At 46.6% G+C, this 10,387-nt stretch overlaps 2 protein-coding genes across 2 annotated transcripts; one reads left to right on the top strand and one right to left on the bottom strand.

Moving 5' to 3' along the window:
• Positions 1 to 1,301: 1,301 nt before the first annotated feature.
• Positions 1,302 to 4,393, top strand: LOC125508595 (rho GTPase-activating protein 5). Its single transcript, XM_048673354.2, has 5 exons — positions 1,302 to 1,999; positions 2,744 to 2,864; positions 2,950 to 3,069; positions 3,228 to 3,458; positions 3,588 to 4,393. The coding sequence occupies exons 1-5, from the start codon at positions 1,620 to 1,622 to the stop codon at positions 4,095 to 4,097; spliced, it is 1,362 nt and encodes a 453-aa protein (XP_048529311.2). The 5' UTR covers positions 1,302 to 1,619; the 3' UTR covers positions 4,098 to 4,393.
• A 460-nt stretch (positions 4,394 to 4,853) lies between these two features.
• LOC125508594 (VIN3-like protein 1) lies at positions 4,854 to 8,375 on the bottom strand. Its single transcript, XM_048673352.2, has 4 exons — positions 8,160 to 8,375; positions 6,963 to 7,611; positions 6,263 to 6,570; positions 4,854 to 6,165 (listed from the first exon to the last, which is right to left on the bottom strand). Exons 1-4 carry the CDS (start codon positions 8,200 to 8,202, stop codon positions 5,072 to 5,074), a joined length of 2,094 nt encoding a protein of 697 aa, XP_048529309.1. The 5' UTR covers positions 8,203 to 8,375; the 3' UTR covers positions 4,854 to 5,071.
• Between the last annotated feature and the right edge of the window lie 2,012 nt (positions 8,376 to 10,387).

Raw genomic sequence — 10,387 nt, 5'->3', positions numbered from 1 at the left:
TTGTCCCTTTCCTCCTTTCTTATGAGTACGACGCGGGATGCCAAACGACGGCTCATGCTGCAAACATCACATAAGATTTGGCTGTTGTGACTCCCGGACACGGGAAGCGAGGCACAATGATGGTAGTCACAAGACCTTTCGTGGCACTAGACCTGCTTCGGGGCCGACGCCCAATTAGGGCAAGACCCTGGCCTGGCCCGATATGCTGGGATGCCCGAAGCATTGGAACCCTTACCAACATTCGGCTCGGTTAAAACTAGAGGAGCCGAGGCCGGACTATTCAATGGACTGCAATAGAAACTAACAAGCGATATGACCAAGGGTCCAAGATCAAAGAGGGAGCTCGTCAAGATTTCATCACGGCCACTCAAAGCGAACCTCCCACTAGGCGAGAACTCCGGACGAGCTCGAGGGCTACTGACTGTGTACACCACCAGGGTGGCTCCTCGTTGTGCAAGCCAGACAATGGGTCGGTCTCAAGGCCCAATAAGTCTGGGTGTCTCAAGGGCCTCAGGCCGGGCAGTGAACCATCCTTCCAGAAGAACCGTACAGTGGCGTACAAGTCAAGGGCCCCCTCCAGGCTAAGACTCTAAGTCGGTTTATATGTCGTGTGACCCTAGGCCTCGTTCCCCCTTTATAAGGCGAGGCTAATGGGTAGGTCGACTTCATTTGTATCGGGAGCACATATCCACGCACATTATAACCCCCTCACGCGCGGTGTTTTTCCCACAATCAATTAAAGCAAAACTAGAACGGTGTTACCTTAACCTCAGGACTCAGACCTAGATAAATTTTCCGTATGCGATCCCTTTTGATACTTTCGATCACACGCTCCACCTTGTTGACGGTTTTTAGTACCATCAATAGGCGCCCGTACACATTTCATGGTTTCTACTCAGCTAAAAAGATGAACACAAATATATGTACGTAGCTCGAAAGCAACTATAGCTGGGCGCTTGCCCTATAGCTTCAACTAGACAACAACAAACAAGGATCACCACCACCGCCCACCGGAGAATTCAAGTAACACTAATGATGTACTAATACTAGATAAGGATGATGATGGAGTAACATCAATTCCAGCCTCCGTACGAGCGTTGACGAAGCAGCAAACACCAGGTGGGTTGTGTGCTTTTGAAGCAAAAGATTTTTCTTCCGTTTTACTAAATGTGACGTGGAAAATGGCAAAGGACATCACACCAGGGGCAGGGGAGCCGCTTTTCAGTTCCAGCGGCCGGTCGGGTCAGAGTTTGAATCCTTCTGATACGCTTTTGCACCTTGGCCCCTCTGCGTTCAAAACTATTTGCACTTGGCTCCTCCACACTCCTCCTTCCCCCCTCATTAATGCTTCTCTGAGCTCACCACCTCACCACCGCAGAGAAACAGAGAGAGAAGGGGATTTTGTGCTGTTCCAACTTCCAAGAAGCTGAGAGGGGGAGAGAGAGAGGCTTGAGCTTCGATCTATGTGTTCGGAGCTGCAATTTTGAAAGGGAGTACAAGAGGGGGAGGCGGCGAGTCCAAGATTTTAGTTGGAGTGAGGGGAGAAAGCCACGAGGCGACGACGCCCATGCGCGCGAGCTCGGCCGCTGTGTGAGGAGGGGTGGTGGAAGAAACCCAGGATGACGGGGGTGGTGGTGGTCTCGACGGGGTGCAAGGGCGGAAGCGTGGGGAAGAAGAGGGGCGGCGGCGGCGGGGAGGAGGCGGAGGAGCGGGAGAGGCAGCAGCTGTCGGTGCTGGCGCTGCTGCTCGCGGCCGTGCGGAGGTCGGTCGTGGCGTGCCGGGTGGAGCGGGGGCCGGACCGCGTCGCCGGCGGCGGTGGCGGCTGCCGCTGGGGAGAGGACGACGAGGACGCGGCCGCCCCCGAGCTGGCGGAGATGGAGATCGGCTGGCCGACCGACGTCCGCCACGTCGCGCACGTCACCTTCGACCGCTTCCACGGCTTCCTCGGCCTCCCCGTCGAGTTTGAGGTGGAGATGCCTCCCCGCGTCCCCAGCGCCAGGTACCCTTCCTTCCATCCATGAGATCTCATCAACCTTCCTAGCTTCCTTCCATGTTCGACAAGATATATATCTTCAGGTTCTGCAAACTGTCCCAAATTAAGGTTGAACATTTTGTGTGAAGTAGAGAAAAATCTACGGAGGTTGCTGACTTGGAACTCGGTCTTGAGCAACTCGTGCTGGTTGCTTGATGCGGGGGTCTGAGAATTGCTGTCATTTTTGTTAAAATTTCTTCACCTGTTCAAGTAACTGTACTTCCTGATAGGTAGATAGATCTGGAAATACGGCAGGAGTTTCCATTCGTATTAATTCAGAAGTCCCAGTAACGGTGGGTGCCTTTAATGGCTTCCTTTATAAAACCAAGACTTTAACTGATGTAGAATGTGTTTTGGTTCAGTGGGATGATAGAACATCTTTTCTGAAAATGCCGTATAAGGAATTTTAGAATTTTAGCCAACTATGCTTCTTTTATTTCAGAATGTTTGTTGTCATAAATTTGCCCTTCAGGATTCAATATGCACATGGAGTTAACAGGACCTCTAAAACTGATATTTAATATGCACATGGAATTAACTGCATGACTACAAAATGGTATTTAATGGTGACTTTGTCCAAGATTCCGTGTGCACATGGAATTAACTTGAACAGGAAAACTGATATTCAGATATGAATTTGTCCAAGATTCTATATTTGAACACAATTCACTAGACAAGGCGTGACTAAAGATGCTTACAATTTTTTCCCAGTGCGAGTGTGTTCGGTGTCTCGGCCGAATCAATGCAATGCACCTACGATGGCAAGGGAAACTCGGTCCCCACGATACTGCTGCTTATGCAGGAGAGGTTGTATGGTCAGGGCGGGCTAAAGGTCAGACATCATTAGTCATTAGTTGCTCCATACCAGCAGGTCTGAATCAGCATGAATTTGCTCATCCGAGGTTTTGTATCTTCAGGCTGAAGGGATCTTTCGCATAAACCCGGAGAATGACCAAGAAGAGCATGTGAGGGATCAACTGAACAAAGGAGTTGTTCCTGAGGACATTGATGTTCACTGCTTGGCAAGCCTCATTAAGGTACATTTGTCCTTCACTCGTATCAACATATGATGACACAATAAGGACAGTGTGTTCACACGATCGATAGACTGTAATCATAAGTCTACAATCAAATGTTAAGCAAGGACTGTTGGTTTTACAAGACGACATAACTACAACTTGTATGTATTGGTCAGGCATGGTTCAGGGAACTTCCTGAAGGTGTGCTGGATAGCCTCTCCCCGGAGCAGGTTCTGCAATGCAATTCTGAAGAGGAATTCCTAGAGCTTGTGACGCTACTGCGCCCCACTCCAGCTGCACTCCTCAATTGGGCTGTTGAGCTAATGGCTGATGTTGTGGAGGAGGAGGAGCTAAACAAGATGAATGCTAGAAACATAGCCATGGTGTTTGCCCCCAACATGACTCAGGTAATCACTACATTAGTCTTCTTGCAGGATAGCACATGTCTGTACTTACCTGACCTCCGGAAAAAGAAAAAACCAACTGGCAAGTTGCCAATTACTGTGCTAATCTTTAAACTTTTTATTCAATTCTAGATGTCAGATCCTTTGACAGCCCTGATGCATGCTGTGCAAGTCATGAACTTTCTCAAAACATTGATCTTGAGGACGCTTCGAGAGCGTGATGATGTAGCTCCTGGAGATTACACTCCATACTCATCTCCAGCATCTTCCGGTCGGCATTCTGATGCCGAATACTATGGCAGTGAGCGGGAGATGATGGACAGAAGCTGTGAGCTGAGCGATATGCACAGCCAGATCAGCAAGTCCGGGGGGCAGGTGGATTATTTGGTGAGGTACAACACCTGTTTCGACAGTGAACAGGAAGGCGACCATCCCCTCACTGAAGCCGAGGAGGTGTTCTTGGATCGGCTGGAAAGCCAACTCGAAGATGACAGACCAGAGGGAAGCACAAGCAAACAGCACGAAGTAAGCTCCGAGATTGTGGAAATGGAGGACGATCAACCTGAGCTGAAATCTGAAACCAAGGCATTGGAGGACATAGAAGAAGAAGAAGAAGAAGAATGTGCAGAGTTATTGAAATGATAGTCTTGTGTTCTTGGGCAGGTAGATCTTGTGGTTTTTACTCTCTGGTGGATTGAGTTTGTCAACATCTGGTTGAAATGTATTGCTTGTAGTGTCTGAACTTAACTCTGCTGGTGCTTGGATATGTCCATGTGGGTCATTCATATCTGTCCTGCCGTAGGACACCACCAGGATTCACTGCTGTATGGTCAACAGTGTTGTATGGAAATGACTGCATTAGTGTGCACTCGATGTTACTCTATCTGTACAAAAAATCTTCTTTTATTTTTTCATATGTGACTTAATTTCTAATTCTTCATGGTGGTGTCTGCCAAAATATGGTGCTAAGGAGACGCCAGAATTTAGCAGTGAGATGGCTTCAGTAGCAGTTACTTTCATGTTCAACTTCATCCCACTCTCACCAGCGAAACACGTTGCTTAGTTTGAAATCACAGTGAAAAAATTCAATATACTCCCTCCGTTCCTAAATATAAGTCCTTTTAGAGATTCCACTATAAAGATTACATTCGGATGTATACACGTTGCCTTCTAGAGTATAGGTTCACTTATTTTGTTCTGTGTGTAGTCTATAGTGGAATCTCTACAAGGACTTATATTTAGGAACGGAGGGAGTATATTCCTAAACAAAGAACACATTTTTGTTGTAGTGGAGGTGTAGAACTCGTCATCTGTAATAGTTCCCTGATATTACTTTTCCGGTAAACACAGAGTTACAGGCATCAATCAATTATCATGGTAGAGTTCAGAGTACAGCAATAAAACTAACCACACGTACATTTATCAGCAGTTAGAAGTGATATTACAACGAAGTGGAAAAACTGTGATATCCCAGTTACTTTCCCCTCGTAAGAGTATTATTAAGAAATAATATCGATTAATGGCATAGCTTAGTACACAAACCAGTGTCATGTTTCCCCTTTCAAAGAATATTGGATACTAGTATACTGGTGTTGTTTAGTGTTTGCCTATCCGGATTAGTGCCATAGCTTAGTGCAGAAACCAGTCCTTGGCCTTTTACTGGCAACAATTTCTTCAAATGAATCCAGGAGCTGCCCTGCCAAACTACCTGGCTCGTCAACGAGGGTGCGGATAAAGGTCAAGACAACCCTCCGCTCCTGCTCCGTCGATCTCAGGCTAAACCAGGTTAGAAATCTCATCCTAAATTCTTTCTCGATGTGGCCACAACATTCCAACCATCGAATAGTCTTCACACAGTACTCATAGTTATTATCTAGCTCACCTAACCTACGGGAGAAGTGCCTCTGTGAACCGATGACCAAATTGCCATCCTCCGCACAGGTTTCCTGCTCCAAGTCTGATGTCTGCTTTCGACTTTGTGATCGGGATTCCATTGCAGGTGCCTCGCCGACATGCCCCTCGGTGCAGGTCGCGAAATCACCACAGCCATTGGACTTCCTCAAATCATTCTTTCCTGAACTATACGCGTTCTCATTTCGGAGGCACTCTGTTGGCATGACTACCTCAGCGTTTAAATCTGGGACTGAGGTTTCATTAAGATCGAGTTTGCGTGAAACAACATGTGCAACTTGACCCTTCTCTAGTATCACTGAATCACTCTGATCGCAGGAATCTTCAATCTCATCTTTACAGAACTCACTGGGGAAACCATCCTCTTCCCATGCCCTCCGTAATACTTTACCCAGCTGGCGCACCTTGAAGCCTGACGACCTGCCATTGTGCCTCTTGACATTTCTCTTGGCAGTAGACGAGCAACCTTCTGCACCGTGCTCTATATTCTTGTGCATGATCTCCACACTCCTGGTAAAGCACTTAGACTCGGAGTGGCCAAGTTCACCGTCCTCAACAAATGAAATGATCCGAAAGGCATACTCCGTGCAGGGCTGCAGATTGGAAATCAATATCCTTCTTTGGTCTTTGGGGAAAATAACAGGCTCCCCAGTGGAAGGCGGTTCTCTGCTGTTCCAGTACCAAAGCTTGTAGCCTTTGATAGCATGATACTGCGAGGAAGCAGTTTCTTTCAGAACAATCACTAATGATGAAGCTGTAATATCTTCAAATCTAAACCTGCAGGCAGTAGGAAGTGTATCTGCACCATGAAAATAAGTTTGTAAGATTCATAAAAGAATTAAGTTCCACATGAACCCACTAGAAAGGGGTAAAACTTAAAAGAAAAAAAGAATTACCAATTTGTTTAGTTTCTGCTTGAGAGTTTGACTGCAGCCAGTCATCTACCTTCTCCATTGCTAGAGAGCAAAGTTTCTGCACATCGGCAGCAACAGGAAGCCGGCCCACAATGCACCGGGCCATCTTAGAAGACCCATCAAGGGGACCAACCTCAGTTTCCAGCTTTGCTTTTGCATCCTGTACAATCTGATGCAGCTCTTTAAAACGGGTTGTGCCATCCAAAAGCCTATGACTTAGGTATATACGAGAACAAAGAATATCAACCCGACGAGCATCTTTAGCAACCGCTAGCTGCCTTTTCCAGAACCTGCTCAATCCAAAGGTACCATAAATAAGCAAAACTAAAAGGAAATAAACAAGAAAAGGGTTCACTATAACAAAGCTCATGCCAATAAGGTAGGGATAAAATCTAAAAGTGCCATACTTCTAATGTATGTTTCAGGCAAAATTAACAAATAGGTTAGCTGACGTTTGGAAATATCACGACTTAAATATTTTAAACCCAACAAAACCTATCATAGAAAAGTTCTGAATCAGCTAGTAAAAATGAGACGAAATCAACATCTCAACAATTCCAGCCTTAACTGATAAAACCAAGAAAAACGCAACATAACAGAAACTGCAATGTAGAAAATGCATAGCAACATTCCCATACTGAAAATATATGCCAATGCATCAGCAAGAGGCAAAACTACTCACCCAAGTATTCCAATAACCTTCCCGCAGGCAGCACAGCAATAGTTACCATCTAGGTGCATAGATTGCCCAAGATCGATGCGCCCTGCCTTTCGGCGCTGGAGTGCGCACTCAACGTGGCAGGATGACTCACAGCAATCTGTATCACCAGTCTCTGATGAGCAGACGAGCCAAAGGCTAGGATCTTTGTTGTCATCGAAAAGGTGGCATATACAACACGAACACCGTTTGCAGAATGTATTCTCTGAGGTAAGCACAGCTTTGCAGGCTGCATTTTTGCATATCCATGTGGAAGGAGGCTTTTTGTCTTGAAACATTTCGCTCTCGCGAAGTTGAATAGGATGGGCCCCCTTTCTTGGCGGCTTTCTGAGAGCCTGAATACCAGTGAGGCTTGGACTATTTTTGTTATTTGAGAAGAGCTTCTTGGAATCGATGTTCTTGCACCTTTTTACGGTTGCTTCTCTTGGAATTTCTTCCACCGACTTGCATTTGGATACGACAGACTCTTTCTTTTCTGTACTAACACTGGCATCGTTAGATTCTTGCTCCGGAAAAAAATTCAATGGTTCCTGGGCATAGTCTGAGATGGTGTTGCTGTCATCAGCGGGTTTAATCTCTTCATGTTCGCTCACATCACTAGAAGCATGTAAAGCTAGCAAGGGAAAAGACAAAGTAGAGAAAAGGAACAAAAACATTAGTATGGACAGAAAACAACAAACCTTATGAACTAAATACCACCCATCTCCCGGGAATTAAAAACTACTTGTAGATACTAGCATGGTTGCACTGGCTGAACACTTGAATATGCAATTCTCAGCCTAAACTCCCCGCCATTAAATATCACCTATCGCCCGACATGCTGCTAGTCAATTAATTAAACCGCTAAAAGAGGAAAGTGGTAACTAGTAAAACACGCGTGGCTAAGAAGAAAGCAAGCATCCATTCCATCCATGCTTGACTTGGCCCAGTACGCGGGTTCACACGCGGCATGGGACCCACCAACCAGGAAGCTAAGATCGAGCTTGCGCGCGCGCGGCCGCGCGGGAGGAGAATGATCGGATCGGATCGGATCGGATGGAATCACGCACGGATGCATTGAGGGAAGCTAAAAGCGTAGGATTCGGGTTTGATTGCTCACGGCGAACAAGAAGAAGAAGAAAAGTAGCCTGATAAGCAAGCTGCTAGGTAGGGCCGGCTCACCCGCAGCGGCGAATCCAGACGGATCTCCTCCGGTCGACTCCATCCCCGTGGAGGGCCGCGGCCGCCGCCGGGAGCACGAGGGGAGAGCGGATGGTTCCGCTCCGGCCGGACGGCTGCTACGGCTTTGGTGGAAGGAGAGGAGAGGAGAGGAGGGTTTTGTTCCTCTCCCGGGATGGTGGTGCACGAGACCGACAAGACAGAGGGTGGAGGTGGGCCGGCCCGGTCATTGGCCTTCCATCTCATCTTCCCGCAAGAATACGTTTTTTTTTTCTATTTCTAAATTTTGAGTTTTCCAAACGTTCAAGTTGAGGGATCCACTTTGCCATCCGTAAAAAAAAAAATCCACTTTGACTAGATAAAAAGGTGAGAGCTCCACTTGACCATTAGACCAACTCTAGCAGATTCGTTGTATCGACGATCGTCATCCGCTACATAGCAGCCATAATTGGCCTCCATATTATTATTTTTTGTCATTTTCTTCAATTTTGCAGGTGTAATTTAAGCTCAAATTAGACATATCAAACACATGTATCACATAAAATATATCACATAAATAAATAACTTAGCAGAAACTTCAGTTAATCCTAAATTGACCCCTTACCGCAGCTATCAGATCGCTAAAATGGACCGTGGTTTTTTACTCCAAAACCAAAGGAAAAAAGGTGCTGCCACATCGCCTTGGCATCTTGCAGGACGATGAGCATGTGTCCTTCATCACTCTAGAGAAATAGGCCAAGCTCTTTGAGAGGCCACTTGCCACCGATGTGGTATAAAATTATACATACTTCTGTGGATGGCAGGTGCCACACAACCTACTCAACAATTTGACCTCTGACTAATGGATAGGTCTTGATACGTCTTCAATGCATCAATAAATTTTTGTATGTTTCATGACTGTTATTATGTAAGTTTTTAAAGTTTTTAAAAGATTTTTGAGTGACTAACCTATCAATTCAGTGCCCATTTACACTTCATGTTTTCTATTGTTTTTGGTACTTCAAAAAATGACCATACAAAAAGTCCCAAAAAATCCAAGAAAAATTCATGAGTGTTTTTGCATCACTAGAGGACTAGTGGGCCTAGTGTTGGGAATTGTTGCATGGAAAAAAATCTACGCACACGCAATGATCTATCCATGGAGATGCATAGCAACGAGGAGGAGAGTATGGCTACGTACCCTCGTAGACCGTAAGCGGAAGCGTTTGACAACGCAGTTGATGTAGTCGAACTTCTTCATGTTCCAACCGATCGAGCACCGAACGTACGGCACACGTTCAACTCGATGACGTCCTCCACCTTCTTGATCCAACAAGACGGCGAGGTAGTGTATGAGTTCCGGTAGCACGACGGCGTGGTGACGGTGATGGTGAAGTGATCTCCGCAGGGCTTCGCCTAAGCACTACGAAAATATGACCGGGGGTGTAAACGGTGGAGGGGGCGCCGCACACGGCTAACAATTGATCTGTTATCTGCTAGGTGCCCCCTCCCACATATATATAGGTGGGAGGGAGGGATGAGCAGTCAAAGGAGGCGCCCAAGTAGGAAGAATCCTACTTGGGGTCCCTCCCAAGCCACGCCCCCTCCTTTCCTTATTTGGAGTGCGGGGAAAGGCAGGGGAGCCCCCCCTTCCTTTCCCCCATGAGAGGGGAAGGCGTGAGGGGCTAGCCCTCCCCCTTTTCCTTCCCTAGGGCTGGACAAACAAGGGAAGGGGCGCACCAGCCTCCTTGTGGGCTGGCATGTCCCCTCCTTTGGCCCATAAGGCCCATAACTTGCCGGGGGTACCCGGAACCCCTTCTGATGACCCGATTTCTTCCCGGTACGTCCCGAAACACTTCCGATGTCTAAATACCTTTGTCCTATATATCAATCTTTAACTCTCGACCATTTCGAGACTCCTCGTCATGTCTATGATCTCATCCGGGACTTCGAACAACATTCGGTAACCAAAACATATAACTCATATAATACTATATCATCAACGAACGTTAAGCGTGCGGACCCTACGGGTTTGAGAACTATGTAGACATGACCGAGACACCTACCCGGTCAATAACCAATAGCTGAACCTGGATGCCCATATTGGCTCCTACATATTCTACGAAGATCTTTATCGGTCGAACCATTACGACAACATACATAATTCCCTTTGTCCATCGGTATGTTACTTTCCCGAGATTCGATCGTCGATATCTTCATACCTAGTTCAATCTTGTTACCGGCAAGTCTAT

This window comes from Triticum urartu, chromosome 5A, assembly GCF_056163025.1.
Source record: "Triticum urartu cultivar PI428250 chromosome 5A, HENAU_Tu73, whole genome shotgun sequence".
NCBI classification, from domain to species: domain Eukaryota; kingdom Viridiplantae; phylum Streptophyta; class Magnoliopsida; order Poales; family Poaceae; genus Triticum; species Triticum urartu.
Note: the sequence above shows the minus strand (reverse complement) of the source record. Positions and strands in the feature narration are given on the sequence as shown.

Bases quoted from the DNA above. Each gene is read 5' to 3' on its own strand.
- LOC125508595 (XM_048673354.2), top strand. From the start codon at position 1,620: ATGACGGGGGTGGTGGTGGTCTCGACGGGGTGCAAGGGCGGAAGCGTG. The intron at 3,070-3,227 runs GTACATTTGTCC...TGTATTGGTCAG, and splicing joins GCTTGGCAAGCCTCATTAAG to GCATGGTTCAGGGAACTTCC. The intron at 3,459-3,587 runs GTAATCACTACA...ATTCAATTCTAG, and splicing joins TTGCCCCCAACATGACTCAG to ATGTCAGATCCTTTGACAGC.
- LOC125508594 (XM_048673352.2), bottom strand. From the start codon at position 8,202: ATGGAGTCGACCGGAGGAGATCCGTCTGGATTCGCCGCTGCGG. The intron at 6,571-6,962 runs GTGAGTAGTTTT...TGGATTGAGCAG, and splicing joins AAGGTTATTGGAATACTTGG to GTTCTGGAAAAGGCAGCTAG. The intron at 6,166-6,262 runs GTAATTCTTTTT...TTCATGGTGCAG, and splicing joins AGCAGAAACTAAACAAATTG to ATACACTTCCTACTGCCTGC.